Below are 20,413 nucleotides of genomic sequence, written 5' to 3' on the forward strand. Positions count from 1 at the left end.
ATTTTGGGTATACCTGTTAAGAGAGTTTTTTTTAGATTATTTTTAACTCTCGCCATCGATTTTGAGTCCTCGAAAGTCGAAAATGGTTATTTAATAGCGCTATTTGCATCTCGGTTATCAATATATTAAACGAGGATGATGCTGGAACGCAACTTTATTGTCTATAATTATGTTTCTCGCACTGAAATACTGAATTAGTTTACAATAGTTTATTTATCTTGAGTTTACAACAATTAAAACAATCCAAAATCCTTTATTCAATGTATTCAATCGCTTGAGTTTTTCCTCTCTGTCGTAATCTAACTGTCAATGTCACATTTTACCGAAACCGCGGCAAAACTATCTGTCACTTGTCAAACACTTGACAAAATAAAACTAGGTTGTCGTTGAGATTCAAGATAGCGAAGACGTTTCGAGGTTTTTTTTTGTGTTTTGCTCATTTATGTTGTTGTAGCATTATGCAGTGAACTATCGTGGAAGTGTGCAGTTAATGAAAAACTAATCTTGAAACGCGTTTAACCATATTTTAATCAACATCCGGCAATCCATCGTGGCTCTTACTGTCTCTTTACTAAAAGCAACTACCGAATAACGTCATGCTCTACGAGCACACTTAAAACTTACAACGAAACTTGACATTGGCAAAATCATCATAGATTTGATGGAAGCCATATTTTAAAAGAAGAAGAAAATAAAACTAAAAGATCGTTCGAGATATCCTTAATATCTAATACTAACAAACAATGATTTAATTTAAGGAATTTAGTGTTCTGAAATAAAGATACCATTTTTTTAATAACAATCTGTAAAATGATTTGTCATGTTAAAAAATAAAGAGTAATTACTCGTAATTATAAAGGAAATAAATGCTACTTTCTCGAATATTTAGGTATATGGGCAATCCCTATAGCAAACCACGAAAGGAAAAGGCGGCATTTCTTTTAATAATTGTTATGTAGATTCATTCCATAATTTATTATTCAGAGACCCACTTAGGGTATGACTAAGACCTACATATTAATTAAGCAAACCTAAATAGATATATACGACCCAGACGGCCCATTTACGACCATTATGTAGGATTGACGCTATGACATTAACATTTCGAGTTAATTAATTGACCTAGTAAAATTATTCTAAGATTTCTTCAAATAAGCAACCGTTTTTTTCACTACTTATTTTTTTTTTACAAGCAACGTCTGTGAACGATGCTATTAAGCTTAGAATAAATTTAAATGTGGAAAAATTACTGCCTTGCGTGAGACTTGAACTCCAGAAGCCGTGAGTTCAAGTCTAACCCAAGGCAAGTCAATTTTATTCTATACTTACGTATAGCTGCGTATTAAAATGTCAAAACACAGTCACCATTAAATACGTAAGTACCTTTGTTACTATAGAATAGTAGATTTGTTAACCAAGGGATAAAAGGCATTTACTTCAGTCGAGGTAATTTGAAGGCAGTGACAGCGCCAGGCAGAAATTATGCCTTTCACACGCTTTCACACTTTTCATTTCGCATACGAGGAGAGTAAAATATACATGTGATTTAACATAACATGACTAAGTATCATAGTAACAATATTTCTTGAGGGTACTTTCATTTAATAATTTAGGTAAAAGTATCGTTATTTTATGGAATGGAGAATTAAATATCATAATGGATATTGTATAACAAATCCATTTTAAACTAAATTTTAATTGCTTATCGTAAAAAAAACCTACTTAGAAAGTAACATGCTCTAGAACAAAATCGAAACGTATCACTTTCTGTACACTTCATAATAATAACAATTAACAACGACCCACTTTCAGAGCGTGAGAAATGAAAATAAATATATAGTATTTCCGACGTATTGGTATGATGGAAAGGGACAAACAATTATAAGCGGCTTTTCAACTTTAGTAGACGTTTATGAATAAGGGGGTAAGTAATTTCAGATTAAGTAAGATAAGACAACATATTAGATGTTGACGGTGCAAAAGAGATCCAACAAATCCTACTTGAATAAATTGATTTTTATCTTTATCTTTTATCAGGCGAATGTGAACCGTTATGTCTCAGGTCTTAGGATAAATAGTCAGTAAACATTTTAATTGGTAACTTACATTATTTTAACTCCCTCGCTAATGGTACGAACATTCATTCAGCAAGAGTCTAACGTAATGGCTCCTCTACATGATGGCCCAGCGTAGGCCAGTCCTAGGGACGCATTTATGCGTTAGAGGGAGCAAGTGATATTGCTATCTCATTTCACCGCATAGCTGCGTCCCTTGGACTGGCCTACGCTGGGCCATCGTGTAGAGGAGCCCTAAGATCTTACGTTACCTAACCCAAAAGTCAGTAAACTTTTGGGAATAACAGCCAGCCGGAATATAAATCGTTAATAATAAGAAATCTTAAAGAACCACAACAAAACTTATGTTTTCAGTGGTCTTAAAACATTGAATGTGATTTTTGGGTGACTTAATTTGCCGACCCCTGAGTCCTAACCTAACCCTAGCTGACCATTTGATTTTTCTGCATACTGTTTTTTTTTAGCTCATTATTTAATTTCCCTTCCTTCTGATTAAGCCACTTTGGCCGTCATAATACATATACCTAATGCTGATTGAGATCGATGAGTATTAGGTAGTTGCCTGTGGAAAAAAGTACAGGCAGCGATAAAAGCTTGCACCAAAAATGAAATTTTGGCCAAAAACTTATTTTCCTTATACCTAAATAGTAGTACTTTCCCCTATCCTATACAGACTTATTTCATAAAAATTAAATTACTCAGTAACTTTTGTTTCCTTTGTGAATATACGGTATGACTAAGATGTACCTAAACTATGCCAAACGGTATGATTGACCCTTTTATTATGATTTCATGTGAACAAAAAGTAGGATTTCGTAGTAGTCGGAACGTTAAAACATTTTAATGTTTACCTTTGTTTGTTTACCTATATTACTTATTTAAGACGATATACTTAGTGAACAAACGTGTTCCATACAAACGTAGTCCCCGTTTTCGGTTGATAAGAAAGTTACATTTTATCCACAAGTGTGACAAAGTAATCAGATGGACATTTTGTTGTTTGCTCATGTTGGTTAATTAATTAATTTTCAAGTGATGATTTTGAATGATAACCATTTAATACTTAACGTCCATTTGAATTGTGTCTAATGTTTTACATTAAGTATGTTCTTCGTGTGGTGAAAATTCTGTGTTTCATTCGGAGCATTTAACCCCCGTGCCTTGAAATCCTCGCAAAGCTCAAGATTCCATGTTTCAAATCAACTTCAATTTTGGAATCTTTCGCTTGCTCGGATATCAATATTAGCACGAGGTGTTAAACAACAACTTTGCCCCCTTGTAAAACAAATAACTATTAAACAATTTATGATAACCCTTTCGTTTGACTTCGATCTTTTGGTTTCATCATTCTTAAATATACCTATGTATACGTGTGATGTGAGTGACAGCCCTGAAAAAAATATCTGTCCATTTAGTGCGTCATGTCATCTCATTAGATTATTGGACAAGCGAAGTAAAGGCAGCAGTTCGACAGCGTGCTAAATCGCAATGACTTGGACTTGATCTTCAACGAAAACAGTAGCATCAGTTTGTTTGTTGCGAGACAACATAGGTCTAGTGTTTTTATGTCACTGTCAGTCTGTGACGTGTGATGGGATGTTTGCTTTGATTCCAATGACGCAAATATAAACAATAGACGTAGCGTAAAAGATCCAGGAAAACGATTATTTCAAACTCTAACAATAAGACAGTCCACCTTCCCATCCCATTGCTACACTAGTAACTCTGACAAAACTATATCCTAAATCATACGAACATTGTTGTTCGGTTGCGGATGACCAATCTACAACATAATCAGACCAATTTAAATGTAATTTTAGTTTAAAACCAAACAGATTGAGTAGTAGATAGGCGCAATCTGTGTTTACCTATAGCTTCATAAGGCCCACATACAAAAAAATCCTATTTTAAATTTGAACTATGTTGTAGTGCAAATTGAGATGAATTTCGTTTGTTTAAGAAAGCAATTAAACTAAAGAAATACAGCTTTATTTGGTTTATAAAAGGTTCTAATTACATTAAAACGGAATGTACATTGTAATGCATAAGAATATAAAACTAGTGTCTAAGTGAAACTGGATTTTTTGCCGAAACCGAAGGTTTGGCTTTGCTCTAGCAAAGAGAATTGGACAAGAACAAAAAAAAATGAAAATTCCCATTAAAATACGAAAGTTCTACACGTTTTCTTAACTTTGTGGAAGATTGTGTAATTTGATATATTGTATTTAAGTATAAGTATTTATAAATATTGGGTAGTAAGTAGTAACCCACTAGGCCAGACAGGTCGTCGAATAATATATACATATATACCTACATCAGCTGGAAGAGATCCTTTAAGGGGATAAGTTCGCCTTTGTACACATTTACTGTATTCTTTTTATGTTATGTACCTGTTTTGTGCAATAGTGTTTACTACTACTACTACTATAACACCTAAGATCCGATCAGAAGTGTCGAACCACGCCTTTTGTTATTAAGAAATATGTACTAATTAGGATTTACTTTCACTTACTTATCATTAACTACTACTAAAACTAGAGGTACCTAGAATGTTGTTGTTTCGGCGCGGCCGAATGTTTCGGCAATTTTTTTGGCCGAAACTGTAATTCTGATTCTGAAACCGAAACTTTGGTCGGGTCGGACACTAAACAGAATACATACCTTTTTTTTTATGGAGGATAGGCAGGCGTTATACCCGATTACATCGTGAATCAGATCAATTTATTTACAAAATCAACGTCGGAAACGGATATCATTATCAACAACTGAGGTGTTTACTCAGAAATACCGTTTTTATTACCAGCCTAGATAAAAAATATACGTATTACATAGTAAGAAATAAAATATATTTTAAGAGTAAATAAACTGTCACGTTTAAACAATAAACCAATGCTTACCACGTTCTCACTTGGGTTCCTTCCTACCTATAGTTCATGTCATACACGATGACGCGCAGATTTGTCAAATCTAACCTTTAATAACATGACAATACGAGTGAAGGCACGCGTCGTCGAGAATGACACGATTTATATCAGACTTCCGTTAATATTCGTCATTGACAACGACAACTGTACTGTGTGACTAAATATTTGGGAATACTTGTAGACTCTGTGCGCAAAGCGAAGAGTCGTGGAACGTAAGGGAATCCATGCATTCTACGACTCTTCTCTTTCCGCACAGAGCCTACAAACTCTACATTGACGTAAACTTACATTCAGAATTTTATCAAGTTTCTTTAGTTTCTTCATGTGGTACTACGTATTGAACTATTCATCAGAAAAGCACAAGCAGCGGTTATGTACAAGTAATTTTTTCTTTGTCTTCGCAAATAAGGTCTGTTTTTTTATTCCGTAGACTAAAATGACGTTTCATATGTAAGACATGACATTTCTTAGTACCACATGAAATGTCATTTTAGTCTACGGAATAAAAAAACAGAAAGGGTAATAAAACTTGACAATTGGTACCTATAGAGCAAGATCCCAGGGGGCCGATTTTTGAATTTCGAGTGCTCGATTTCGTGTAATTCCCTTCAGTTTATCTCCACTGCTAGGCATTTAATAAGGTCCGATCGAGATCTCGATCTCGGTCTCGGCATTCTCGGCCAAAAATCGAGCGGAGATCTCGGTCTCGGCTCTCGGCCAAAATTCTTGCCGAGACTAGGCAATGAGTTATCATTAGTGAATTTGAATTTTCCGGGCACGAGCGCCGTGGTCTAAGCCGCCCGTTTATACTTGTCGTTTTCAAATTTGCGTTTTTAGGTATAGTAATAAATGAATAATACACACATGTTATGACGAGAATGTAATTGGATTAAAACGGAATACCAAATGTTGTTTATACCTGAAGTATTACCATTTCAAAACGAACATTCTACCTCAAAATAGTTTTAATTCAATATTAATTATTGGGACCGCTTTTTTTATATGTCTGATTATTTAAACTAAGCATTTAAATGTTGTATTACAAATTAGTAGTAAATTATTTACTTACGTGTATTCTTACGCCAATAATATATTTACTATTTATGGAACGTTTCATTTTACTTGCAACACAGTGGTAGATTTGATGGAAATTAGGGTATAGCGCGATTCAGGAATTTATGTTACTTCCAGATGAAAACGCTTCAACTTGTCGGATCGGTTAACTAAACAAAAATGATAGGCGTCCTTGTCTCAAGAAAAATGTAGTAAGCGATTCAGTATATTTAGGTACAAGGACAATTAGCGTTTAATTTGTAAATATAACAAAATCGTAGACGTCTGGCGTCGTTATCTCCAAAAAAATAATAGTAACGCGATTCAGGATTTTCACTAGACGAAACAACGACATCCAACGTTGGATTAGTAAACGTAGCAAAATTGTAGGCGTCTAGGGTCATTATCTCAAGAAAAATCTCATTACTCGTTGTGTATTTAGTAATTAATAACGAACGATTTGAAATAAAATGATGATTTACATAAATGATTTTTATTGTTTCACATAACATACACTTAAGTTTCATTCACAGATCAAAATGGAATTCGCGCAGCATTCACCCTCTTCTAACAGTATATTACAGCAGAATAGTTTTCTTCGTAGAGCCACAGTCTGACTATGTATTATTTTTACAGAATAAGAGCTAATTTAGACGGCAAGCGAACTCGCATGCAATTTTAGTTACATTGCGGACTATTGAGGTTACAACCAATTCGGCCGACAGATCAAATACCGCAATGTAATGAAACTCGCATGTGAGTTCTTGCAACGTGTAAATGAGCCTCTAGAATAAATATTAAGACTTGTAATCTCTGATTAATATGCGAGCGCAACAAGAGTTAATACAGTGGGTATCACTAGTAAAGTTAAGTGTCCGTCCTGTCTCTTTTACATTCACTTAATCATCTTTTATTATTCTGTGAAATTAAATTTGCCTGACTGGGCTTCATACGTAACAATATCAGTACCTTTGGTGGAAATAAATTATGATAAGAGTCAGACTAAGATTACTCTCAATCTTCTACGCAATTATGACGTTTGAGTTACCACTTGTACAGTCTGTGCTATCAAAATCGCTGCAGTTATCTTGGTCTGACTCTAATTTTATTGCTATTTTAAAAGTAGATTGTACTCACTAAGTAAAATAGTTTGTTCCACATTATTTAATTTCAATCATTTACCTTTTTCAGGTTTAACTTTGAGTCATAATAATTCAAATAGCCAAATAATGGCGTCAGCTTCATTTACATTCTGATTCAAGCTGAAGTCTTTGATCTTCATAATTATTGAACTTTTCAATCCCTGTAATTTAGTGACTGTTTTAACAGTTGAACATATAGGGGATTACTAATAGCCAGCAACCGATATATATATAAATATCCACTCACATGCTTCATATTTTTCAGTGACTTCTATTATTATAGGGAGCGTGCATGAACTGTAGGAGGCAGCACAGTTAGATTTTTGGCGCGAGGCGTAAATGTGATGTTTACTGTTCCGATGTACCTCAAAAGATGGCAGAACCTTCTATGCACAAGAAAACACGTGACGTGTAAATGTGCATGTTTATGGTTCCGATTCAGGCCACAAGATGGCGGACCCTCCAACGCGCACGGTCCCTATAATAAAATAAGGGTGACAGCTGGTAACTACAGTTACCAAAAGGAAGTGAGTGGATAAATGTATAAATTCAAAGATAAAAATCGCGAGTGTTTGAATTTGATAAGTGGTTGGAACCTTAATAACCTCTTGATTTTCACCACAATTAAGGCTCAAAATTGTTAAGTAAAGTAGTAAATCCAATAACACCCGCACAAGGATTTGTTTTTCCAAGGTTTAACTTTCGTTACCGCTAGTTTGTCGTTTTTATTTTTCTAGCTTATAGTTACAATCATAAAGTCTACATTTAAAGACCATTTTGTTTAACGGTGTATATGAATGTAAGTAGACTTAATTTTGTTTGTTTAATGGCAGGTAATTAAAAGGATTACAAACTGGATGTATTTTACCTGTCCATAGATCGTCGTACAGTCGGTGCCCTAACATAAGTATCCATTTTTCTATACAGCTAGTATGACAATGAGGGTTCTTAAGTTGGAACACTTTCTGTACTAATAGACAAAGAATATGCAAAGTCGAAAGAAATTAAGTTTCAAGGTTTGATAGTAAAAAAAAAATATATGCTAAGGTATCTTGAAATATACATTGATTAAGAATTCTGTTGATAAAAAAAATTATAACTACAAGCTAGAAATAAAAAAATATTCAATCGAAAACCACAATATTGTCTGTATGCCCAAATGCCCTCAACAAGGTGCTTTTTCAAACAACATTCATAATTTAAAAGTACGACTTAGTTGTATATTATACTGTTACTCGTCAATATCCGGAATCATTTCATATCCCTTATCAGTATCGCATTCACGCGTGTCCAAACTAATAAATTAATTCGTCCAAAACATCACACGCATGCAATGATATGACAATAATACTTATTTACGTTACAGTACCGAGTGTCTTTTAAAATTAAGACTATGAAATAAAATGTTATTCATCCAAGAAAACCTATTGAAATATAATCACAATTCTACTATGAATGCATTGAGTTCACTTAATATGTCTACACTGACAATAATAAAATAATAAAAATGATTACTAGATTGGTTGGTCAATATCAAAGAGAATTTGAAATAGAGGTCAAAGAAAACTTTGTAGCGACGTAAATTTACTGCCATCTTTCGACACATAAATAAAACTTTTAGAACGCCCTTGACCTTGATCCTTATTCTTAATTTGTTAAATATCAAAAAGTGACGCCATCGCTCGAAACGATGCTGCTATACTATATGGAGAAACGTTATCCTTTAGGTAGTGCCCGGTAAGATGGCGTTATAAAAGTTTTAATTATGTGTCGAAAGATGGCAGTAAATTTACGTCGCAACAAAGTTTTCTTTTACAATACACCTCTATTTCAGATTTTCTTTGTCAATATGTATACTAAAAATCATGATTGAATGATACAATTTATCAGACACGAACACGAATTAACACCTTTGTCATATTTTTTCGAGACTCAAGATGTCAAATATTTGGTTTCATAATTAATTTATAGATTATAAAAGGCCATTTTTATTTTATTTCGTTGTTAGCCTGGGAAGTAGCCCTCCTAGATCTTATTCATGGTATCAGTGACGGGCTGGAAAACCATTTCCATTGAGCAAGCAAGAGTCAAATTAGCTTGTAGGATGCTCAGATTTTTAAAATTACGCAAGCCGGTATTTAGTTACGCACGCCCCGCCACTGATAAATATTATATAAAAGTTCAAACAGCACAGGCGGAAACCGACGTTTGTTTAAAACCGTTAGCGACCGAATTATAAAAAAAAAACACACGAATACATGAAAATTATCAAGATTGCTCAGACACTATGAGCACTTTCATATTGATCACTATTGACCCGCATGAGTTTCAATCATTAAATAATTATCGATTTTATTCAATTATCCCTGTAATATAGGTAAAATTGAAAAACGTATGTCGTAACAAAAAAAAAAACTTAAATTATTCAATTGAAACCTACTTATGCTTAAGTTTTAAAAAGTCTACAAATAAAACCATTTGTAGAGTAAAAAAATAAGAGGAAATAGTTTCCACGTCTGATTAGTATTACTAGTTTACAGGGTGAGAGTCAGAATGGCGGGTGTACCTAAATAAAATTAAATGAAAACCATACCATATTTTTGTACCTAATTTATACTATTTAGTACCTCCTTTAAAAAAAATTGTACCTCGCGGTACTTAAAGTTATCACCAAAAAACAGGTCACCCGCCATCCTGACAGTCAGAATGGCGGGTGTACTTTATTTCGCTATGTTCCCGTGGTTATTGAAAAGCCAAATTTTTGTACCTTTTTTGTACCTTCATATTCAATTATAATACGAGTCATTTTATTTTTGGTTTCCAAGTTTTACTCATTTTATATTTTGCTTGCTATTACAATTTTGCAGGCGTTATAATTTTTCAAATTATCGATTTCATTTTTAAGAAAAAACGCTAAGGTACAATTATTTTTATTACGCCAGGATTTAGTACCTTTAATATTTAATCTGTTAAGTTCAAATAACTCAGTAAATCATGTCTTAAAAAAGGCTAGGCGCCAATTCAAAGAAATCTTCCTAAGAAAAATCATTTTTAAGACATGATTTTCTGAGCTATTAGAACTTAACAGATTAAAAATTAAAGGTACTAAATCCTGGCGTAATAAAAATAATTGTACCTTAGCGTTAAAAAAGGCTAGGCGCTAATTCAAAGAAATCTTCCTAATAAAAATCATTTTTAAGACATGATTTTCTGAGTTATTTGAACTTAACAGATTAAACATTAAAGGTACTAAATCCTGGCGTAATAAAAATAATTGTACCTTAGCGTTTTTTCTTAAAAATTTAATCGATAACTTAAAAAATTATAACGCATGCAAAATTGTAATAGCAAGCAAAATGGACGTAGTTAAAGGAAAAGGATTCAATCCACAGCGAGATGAGCAAAAGTTATGGAGGTTTAAAGTTAGAAATGGTATTCCTCATTACTGATTCACTTTTCCCATAATACTTATTTGGATGAAACATGAGTTTTGACGTGTTTTAAGATTCTGTACATAAACGATTTAGTTTAATGTCGTATTTCTTGAGATATTTAACTAAATGTGGGGTTGGATCCATTTTGAGAAAATACTTTTTCCATGTAACCTTTTTCATTTTAAATAGGCAATAAGGATCCATCCCAATAAATTGGAAAAAAACGAGAAAATCACCAAGAAAAGATAAAAAACTTTATTAAAAAAACAATGTAATAGCTTATCAAAGTATTGAGTATTAACAAAATTGAGATCACTTCTGTTTAACGATAATAAAAGCCTCTTATAATCACTAATCGTTTTTTTATTTTTTTTTATTAGCCTATTTGTGTGTCCCACTGCTGGGCAAAGGCCTCCCCTCTAGCTTTCCAATCCTCCCTGTGCTGAGCAAGGTCCCGCCAGTCCCGCTGAAACGCATCACTAATCACATAAAAAAAATTTTAGGACATAAATCAAAATACCATTTTTGAACAATATTTCCCATGACATACCAAATTCATCACATATTAATCTTTTGTAAAACCAATGGAATATGAATATTTAATAGTTAATACCAAAGTAATTGTAGATTAAAAGAAATATAACTATAACCATACCACTTACTTTTATGCCTATTTTCGTCATTTTTTTCATTCTTGTCATAGCATGCCTTCCTTGCAAAAAATTTAGGATCGCTATTCTCAGCTAAATAATAACATACACATATTAGAACAGAACTTTAATAATTTATCTTATCTTATCGGAAGAAGTTTTTATGGATTCAACCAAAATAGCTTTTACTCACCATTTTTGTCGTTACAAATCCACAGACCTGTCTTTCGCGACAATGCACAGCATGACGCAATAGCAAAATCAGTTTTTTAGTTACAAAAATGATAGGTAAAGTTTCAAAATTATAATTACTATAACATTATTAATACCAGCAACGTATAAACGAAATTAATACTAAAAGCGAATTTTTTTATGAACAATATAATTAACATGGATCGTTATTAAAATTTAGCATTGTATTGCCATTTTAAATAAAAAAAATCCCTATAACGTATTTATGTAAACTGGATCTTTTCCGTTGATTAATTTGCCACTATGAAACTATACCTGGAGTAAATTATCAAAAAAGATCCAAGTAACTTAAATCGACTTTGATGTTTGACGCTGAATATAAGAACAAGTTAATTTAAACCTGCAAAAATGATTCAAACAGTTTGAATGATTTCTATTATTTTTCCTCATCTATTTAATTTGTTTATGAATTACGATCCAAGTCGACATATATAGCAAAAAAAATCAAAAATAGCTTATCATAGCAGTAAAACTGCCTTTTAGGTTAAGTATAAAGTTGTTTAAATTTAAAAAGTCAGCCTAAAGTTAATATATTTAACATGAATCGTTTTTGTTGTTTACTGACACACCAATGCTGGAATAACAAGAATTCCACAAATGTGATCCAAGTTTGCTGAATCGTTTTTGTTGTTTAGCTAAAGTATTTACACATCGTCAAATTAGTTTCTCAAAAACGATCCAAATGGGTTGGATCAGTTTTGTTGATATATATTTAGGACGAAAAGTATTCATTGCATTTTCTCAAAAAGATTCCAAGCAGTTTGGATTTTTCTTGTTGAAATTTATATAAACCAGTCCTGTCACTAACAAAATTTTACAACAAGGTACCAAGAGTATTGAATACTTATTGGTGAATATCATTTTTAATCTTTCATACATGGGGGATGGTATCCGATGTCGATTAAAATATGAAAACGCTATGTGAGCTCAGTGCTTTTTTGCTGAGTGAAAATATACACATTAAAGGCCTGCCTGGTATACTTAACTCATGTTTTGGTATTTTTGTGGATTGGATCCTTTTCCTTTAACTACGTCCAAATATAAAATGAGTAAAACTTGGAAAGCACAAATAAAATGACTCATATTATAATTGAATATGAAGGTACAAAAATTTGGCTTTTATAGAATTTATCAATAACCACGGGAACATAGCGTAATAAAGTACACCCGCCATTCTGACTGTCAGGATGGCGGGTGACCTGTTTTTTGATCATAACTTTACGTACCGTGAGGTACAATTTTTTTTAAACGAGGTACTAAATAGTACAAATTAGGTACAAAAATATGGTATGCTTTTCATTTGATTTTATTTAGGTACACCCGCCATTCTGACTCTCACTTTACAGGACTCTTCAAAATTTGTTGCATTTACAGAAATATCAATCAAGTTACCATACATTATCATAATATTTGTTTTAAATTTATAATTAATTATGGGTGAACCCACATACTTTTTCATACTGGCGTTTTAGACAAACGTAGTTTCGAGTGACGTCGTGATGATTTTAGGTTACGAGCATTATACCACCACACTTATATGTCATAAATAAAATGATAAATGAGCAACAGTACAGATTTTAAAGATTTCGCAAAATATAATTTAAAAAAATATGAAATTGTCACAGTGTGCATTATTCAGAGGCGGCGCTAGGCGTGGGCGACGCGACGTGGGCCATCGCCTACGGCCTCGCGATCCGAGGGACGGCCTCGCGGTCCGAGGGACGGCCTCGCGGTCCGAGGGACGGCCTCGCGGTCAGAGGGACGGCCTCGCGGTCAGAGGGACGGCCTCGCGGTCAGAGGGACGGCCTCGCGGTCAGAGGGACGGCCTCGCGGTCAGAGGGACGGCCTCAAATAACTATATCTCGGACACCACGTAAAAATGTTCGTTATTTCTTGCGCCACCATAGGGCCTCGCTAAATGTACCTTGCCACATAAAATGTTCGTCTTGTCCCGCCACTGGTATTATTAACAATAAATTACAATTCGACCGTTTCAACAACGTCACGTTAAAATAATTCAACAAAATGATTATAGATTATAATGTCATTTCTGGATTTTTTGATGAGGTCAGGACCACTCTTGCCGTACTAATGCCAATTTTTCAATAAATCTAAATGTTTCAAATGGAACAAACAAAAATATTAAAGTGGGGCAGTTACAAGATTTCGCGCAAAAAAACCGTTGGGGTCAAACGCCGGTATAAAATAGTACATTACGATACAAGTGCGAAAAATAGGAAATTCGAAACGAGTGGCGATAAATTAAAACACGACCGAAGGGAGTGTTTTAAATCGACACGAGTTGCGAATTACCTATTCGCACATGTATCGTACAACGTTTTACAGTACATATGGCCCTTTAAATGTTCGACACAGTAACATAATATGCTACTTCTCGCACTAGTGCTATAAAGTAGCCCCATATGTACTGTAAAGATTATATTAAGGACGCTAAGCGCGAATAATTTCGTACGTTGAAACGACATTTCCTGTCTCTATCGCACGCGCATAAATATATTGCTGTCTCGCACGCAGTGGCACGTAGGCAGGACGGCAATATAATTATACGCTTGCGATAGAGCAATGTACGAAATTCTTCCTGCTTAGCGTAACTTTAACATTGACAAAGAGAATTATGAAGACCAAGAGTGCTCACTCCATACAACGGTTTTGTTACCAAAAATACTATTATTTTCGTAGTCTACATCTAGCGTCAAGTAGCGGAACTCTCAGTACTGCTACTCGACAATAGATGTCGCGGCGAACAAAGTCTTATGCTCAACGAATTTCCGCTAATATTGTAACTAGAGTAACCAGAACGCAATTTTTAACTCCTACGCTTACTTTGGTTATAATATTAGCTGAAAATCTTTGAGCATTAGACTTTTTGTTTACCACGACATCTATGGTCGAGTAGCAGTACCGAGAGTTCTGGAACTTGACGCTAGATGTAGACTACAAAAGTAACAAAACCGTTGTATGGAGTGAGAGTCTTGGTCTCCTTAATTCTCTTTGACATTGATTAGAAACTGATTTGAATATTTACCTGCAACAAATTTAGAATAGGTCCCAATAATTGGGAATTGTCCTAATTGGTGCTGGGGCTGTCCGTGCCGCTGCCGCTGTTCTCGGTGTTGAGCGCGGTCTTGGCGTTCTTGTTGTTCTTCTTGGCGGACTTGCTGAGGGTGGCCACCTCCTTCAGCAGGTTCTGGATCTTGGTGTTCATGAGGTTGAACTTGGTCTCGTTGAGGCGCTCCTTGTTTTTCATCTCATTTCGGATGTCGGTTGTATTGTTGTGGTGCTGCGCCTTTAGCTCGGTTATCTAGAATGTTATATAATTATAAAAGTACTGGCGTTATTCATAAAAGTCTATCAAATCTTGGCCGAAATTCATAATCGGTTTCTCAAATTTTCTTTCACTTTCGTCGCTTAAAATAGCAAGTCTCTTAACTCCATTTTGGGTTTCGTTCAGGGTTATGGGGTTTGTGACTTTGGCCGATGATACCAACATAGAGGCTTGCCGATAATTTGAGTTCGTTAGAAAGATACTAAATTGAGTTATTTTACCCTTCCAGGTCATACCAATCTAGAAGGTTTCCCAAAATATTCAAATATATTCCAAGGTGATTCCTTTGAACGGGTCACATTTCCCGTAAGTTCAATCTAATATGAACTTTAAATCGGATTGCTAAATCGCACTATGCCTGGAAAAGGGTCAAAGTTTCTGAATTAGGTTTTGCTTTCAAGCTCAAGAGCCGATGTGAAGGTACATTTTGTTTGAAAAAAGTGATAATATCTATTTCAGTTCAGGTGAGGTAAGTCATTCTTCATTTTTGGAGCAACACAGATATCTTATTTTTCTCAATATGTCTATATAGCTGATTCATAATACATACCAGTTTATCCTTAGCCAGTAGCTCGTTATCCTTCTGCTGGACTTTCTTCTGCAAGCTGGCGATCGTTTCTTTGAGCTGCGTCATGGCCACTACGTGGTCGGAACTGTTCGGGTCCACTTCACCTGGAACATTCACAATATTCTGAACCTTACGACGCTTATTCCTTTAACCTACATGTAGGAGATAAGTCAAATTTCCTGAAGGTTGTGTGGTTCAAACCTTTTCCGCCGAAGCTGGCTTATAAGGATCAAAGGAGCAAATAAATAAATAATAAATGAATAAATATTAACGGACATGCTTACACAAATTAACTAAACCCCACAATAAGCTCAACAAGACTTCTGTTGTCAATATTCAGACAACGATATACATAAGATACAAAATACCTCATGACTCAGGAAGATATATCTGTACTCATCGCGCAAATAAATGCCCTTACCGGGATTCGAACCCAAGACCATTGGATTCATAGACCCTGTCCCTGCCACTACCCACTAGGCCAGACCGGTCGTCAAAATATATACATTCGTGTTAAATATCAAAATGTTCATTATGTACAGTACAATATTATCTTATACCTTTAAACGAGCAATTCTTGTATATATATATATATATATATATATTTCTGTGATCTCGGAAACGGCTCTAACGATTTCGCTGAAATTTGGTATATGGGGGTTTTTGGGGGTATACAATCTATCTAGATTAGTCTTATGTTTGGGAAAACGCGTGTTTTTTCGAGTTTTCATGCGTTTTTCTTTCGACGCAGAATATGGTCGCTAGTTTCGTGTTGCCGGCCACTGTCCGTCTGGTCCAGCAGGTTAAGACGCGGACTGCTAAACGAGTGTTACGGGTTCGAATCTCGCCCAGTGACTAACTTTTGTTTTTTTTTTTATATGTTCAAGTTTATATATAATTTTTTAATTTTTGTTGTTTTAGACAAGTTTAATTTAGAAAAAAAATGTAGTTAAGATTGTCACCTATACACCACCATATTACAATAAATAGTTATAACCGAGCAAAGCTCAGTCGCCCAGGTACTAAGACATAATGAAACAACAAACAATGATATATATTATTTTTTAATTTTACTTGTGCCAGCTTAGGTAGCAATGTGAGAGTGCAATTTTAAAACGAAAATAAAATAAACATACTTATAATTTAGCCATAACAGTTTCTTGCAGGTCACACGAAACTATATGGTTTTTAAGTAGGTAAGATTTTGATGACAAGTTTTCCTATTACAATTACAAACAGATAAAATAGTAACAAAAAAAACCTCTAGTCGCCCATAAATCAAAACTTACCGCAACAAATGCAGTATCGGTAAAAGTTGGTTTCTACGCAACTAGAGGTTGTCAGACTAAAAAAATATATATTTTAAAGTGGCAAAAGAATGAAAACAAAGGAAGCATAACAGTTACCTCGGTTACCTTGCATGGGGTTCATCTTGGACTTCTTCTCCAGCGGTTGCGAGTCGTTCAGCGACGAGTCGGAGGTGTTGATCGATTTCATCATGTCTGATTTACGTTTCTCCTTGTGGCTGCTTTTTGATCTGTAATGAGAATAAAATAATAAGTAAGAATAACTTAGCACTACCAATTACATGTTTGTGTCTACTTGACGAAGCCTGCGTTGCTGAACACAAACTATGTAATAATGATATTCAATACCAATTTTAATTTTTATATTTTTTTTCATGTCATGTACAAATAAAACTGAAATATGTATACTTAACACACATCATAATCATCATATCGGTCAAACATATTTCTACTGGTAAAAATCCTCTGAAACTTCATACAATTTTGCATGGGGAATGAAATAATTCCTATTTCCCAAAGTAAAGCCCAACCAGAATTATATGATCATTGTCAAGAGGGCGCTGTTATTCAAATGTATAGGGTGACAGTTCAATTTAGTTTGAAAATTTTAGTTCCAATGAAATTCCGCAATATGGCACGTATATATATCACTAGTTAGGCTTCATAAATTATTTTTTCATATGAAATTTTCTAATTCCAGGTTTTGTTTTTAAACTTTCCTTAACTTGTACATTCAGTCTCAATTCAATTCAATTATTTATTCATAAAATTTACATTTTATATGTCACTATGTATTTACAGATTATATGTATATAATAAACAGATTTTATAATTTTGCCGCAACTGGGGCGTTCTGGATCCGGCCCTGAGAATGGGCTTATTTACTTTGCCAGTTTATAATTTATGCTACATTTCCAATTACTATTTATATATTTATACATTTACAGTACATATTTATACATTTACAACACACATACTCACATATCCTAAATTAGATCATTCATCAATCTTCAACATCATCAATTATTAAAATCATATCATTATTTTCTAGTTAAGGTTACCTAATTGTTGTCATCCAGAACTTTTCCACCTTCACTAGAACCTTCACTTACAATTTTTGAATTAAAAAATGTTTAGTTTGTTTTCCTTACTTGTGTCCCCTATGCTTGTGCTTGTCCACAGAAGAGATATGCTGTTTGGTCCGCGCCAGTGCCCGCTTGAGAGACTGGGTGCACAGCCAACACAACAGCTTGCCATCAACCTGAAATCATACAATTATTTGATGTGAAACTATGAAATTGAAGCATTGTTTTTAAACCTTGTCAATACCCAATTTTATAATGCTATAATTTTACAAGTGGCGACACCAGTAAAAAGGCTGCTCATCATTGCTAAACTGGTGCCAATTTGATTGGTGTTGCTTTTGCTCCTATGAAATTCTTTAACCTGTATATAAAGGGTATTTCACTGACCCGCCTGACAGATTGGCCTGTAGCCACTATGGAAAATACAATGTAAACTTCATATAACGATTCATGCCCTATAACGTCAATATTTGTCGGTTTACTAAAGTATTAATTTCTTTCTATATAACGAAAACTCTCTATATAGCGTCAAAAAAACCGGCCAAATGCGAGTAGGACTGTTGCACTGAGGGTTCCATACAAACCTGCATGTATATATTATTATATGATTTAACTAAATATTTACGGTTTTCGCAATTTTTCCTTTATCTGTGCTATAAGACGTTGCTTCATACCAAATTTCAACATTCTGAGTTCACGGGAAGTACCCTGTAGGCTTTGATTCCCTTGCGAGTGTCGAAAATTTGCGGCATAAAACGGCTGTACCTAGTTTGATTTTTTCACAGCTCCAAGGGATAGTAGAACTGAGTATTTGATATAAATTCCAGCTTGATACTTCCATGCGTTACTGAGAAAAAGGGCCTTGACAGACAAACAGACGGACGGAAAACAAAGTGATCCTATAAGGGTTCTGTTTTTTTTCTTTCAAGGTACAGAACCCAAAAACGTCTGGTCCCTTGAGTGTCGCTATATAGAGTTTACACTGTATATGAAAACCAAAACAAGAGATATCACCTGAAGTTTCCTACTTCTACATACGGTTTCGACTTATTACATAGAACTTGTCATGTTTCTTCATGTGAAATAATTGATTTTGAATACAGTCAACATACCTATTCTAAATTGTTCTTGGGGTTCAACTCTGTCACTCAGAAATGCTTAAAATAAAAAGGATTGTATTGAGGCCAAAGGGCTTCAAGTGATGGACACTCAAATGCTGTATGTATGATTTAATAGAAAATGTGATGATACCTTTTTGCTATCATCATGGCGGTCAAAGGCGCAGCGTTGCTTGCATTGCTCACAAGTGACTGCTGGGCCATACTTGCGTTCGGAGTTTGCACACCGCTGACATTTATTACCTGAAAAGTAGATATTTTTAAGTATGTCATCTCTAAAGGTTACTTTTTAGTAAATATTTTTATGTAGAAATGCGAGTTTTTAAAATGAAAATGCAAGAAATAATTATTGGTTTTCATTCAATAGGTGTCGCTAGTAAATAGTTCCTAAAAACTTCTATTACATTTATTGTAGTGTGTAGTTAATATGCCTTGAATAAAAAATGTGTCAAAACTTATCAATTGGCGCAGTTTTTTATGTTTATAAAACCATTCTATTGTAAAACCGACTCAAGTAGGGTAAATGAGTTGTTCCAACTTTAAACTCAGCAAACAAATTAACCTTAATTTTAAATTTCAAGTAAACTTACCAATGAAGGCAGCAATGGTGTTGCAGTATTCACATGCTGAGGGTTTCCCATAGGCCTTGACATTAGCTTCACATTTCTTGCATATTGAAGAAGTGTTTGATTTGCTAAAATTATGAAAAAAGTATGCATTAATTTTAATACATTTTTATTAAAATTATGGTCTAAATTGTTTTGCTTTATTTTGAATGACATGAAGTGGGTAACGAGACTGATGCAGTAAGAAAATATGCTTCACAAATAAATAACCTGGCATTTAGGTTGCTACGTAGAAATTATTTGAACTAAATCTGTAATGTCATCTCTTGACCTCAATAATTTACGCCATTTATTGATGAAAGTGACTGATCTCTTTTGATTATTGTGTTTGGCAACTTGCTCTGGCACTGACCTTGTTTGTTGAAACTCCGACCGGCAATACGTACACTTGACGACAGGAAAAGATCCGCGACATTCCTGGAACCAAGAGAAAATCGTATTATATCAAACGTGCGTCATCAAGCAAGTAACACAAACAAAACTCATTACTCCAAAATTTTCTTGAAATTTCAGGTCAAGCCTAAGTTAACAACTTATACAATAGTATTTTGCACTTAAATACCTTGCAGAGCTGTTCTCCTGGAGACAGTTCTTCGAAAGGATGTCTCGAGAAACAGCGAGAACAAGCGAACAAAGGGGTAGATGCAGCAGAACTCATTATAAACAGCGGGAATTAACTGAATTTGAGGAAATAAGCACAAAACAAAATAAATTTAGTGACGCACTACAAATAATTTGAAAGACAATGTATTTATGACGACGTCGCGACGTTATCTACTGCCGCCATATTGAATGGCGTCAGCACGTCAGCTGTCGCTTGCCGTTTTAGGATT

General features: G+C 34.3%; 1 protein-coding gene and 1 long non-coding RNA gene across 4 annotated transcripts; both read right to left on the reverse strand.

Annotated features, from left to right (window-relative positions):
* Positions 1-10,860: 10,860 nt before the first annotated feature.
* On the reverse strand, positions 10,861-11,461 carry LOC133520693 (uncharacterized). Its single transcript, XR_009799789.1, has 2 exons — positions 11,291-11,461; positions 10,861-11,094 (listed from the first exon to the last, which is right to left on the reverse strand). It is a non-coding gene; the product is annotated as an uncharacterized LOC133520693 (long non-coding RNA).
* Positions 11,462-13,943: 2,482 nt separating this feature from the next.
* LOC133520691 (protein FAM76A) lies at positions 13,944-20,391 on the reverse strand. Of its 3 annotated transcripts, none has more exons than XM_061855303.1 (8): positions 20,143-20,391; positions 19,933-19,997; positions 19,545-19,648; positions 19,088-19,197; positions 17,903-18,012; positions 16,860-16,981; positions 15,427-15,548; positions 13,944-14,852 (listed from the first exon to the last, which is right to left on the reverse strand). In XM_061855303.1, exons 1-8 carry the CDS (start codon positions 20,236-20,238, stop codon positions 14,619-14,621), a joined length of 963 nt encoding a protein of 320 aa, XP_061711287.1. In that variant the 5' UTR covers positions 20,239-20,391; the 3' UTR covers positions 13,944-14,618. The 3 variants fall into 3 exon arrangements, with proteins under 3 accessions (XP_061711287.1, XP_061711286.1, XP_061711285.1); XM_061855302.1 differs by having other exon boundaries at positions 15,427-15,542; positions 16,851-16,981; XM_061855301.1 differs by having other exon boundaries at positions 16,851-16,981.
* Between the last annotated feature and the right edge of the window lie 22 nt (positions 20,392-20,413).

Source organism: Cydia pomonella, chromosome 8, assembly GCF_033807575.1.
Source record: "Cydia pomonella isolate Wapato2018A chromosome 8, ilCydPomo1, whole genome shotgun sequence".
Lineage (NCBI taxonomy): Eukaryota > Metazoa > Arthropoda > Insecta > Lepidoptera > Tortricidae > Cydia > Cydia pomonella.

What these genes read in the sequence shown, in the direction of transcription:
- LOC133520691 (XM_061855301.1), bottom strand. Translation starts at nt 20,238, where the DNA reads ATGAGTTCTGCTGCATCTACCCCTTTGTTCGCTTGTTCTCGCTGTTTC. An exon ending in CAGGAGAACAGCTCTGCAAG is followed by an intron (nt 19,998 to 20,142) that starts GTATTTAAGTGC and finishes TCTTGGTTCCAG; the next exon opens with GAATGTCGCGGATCTTTTCC. An exon ending in CACAAGCATAGGGGACACAA is followed by an intron (nt 16,982 to 17,902) that starts GTAAGGAAAACA and finishes TTCTCATTACAG; the next exon opens with ATCAAAAAGCAGCCACAAGG.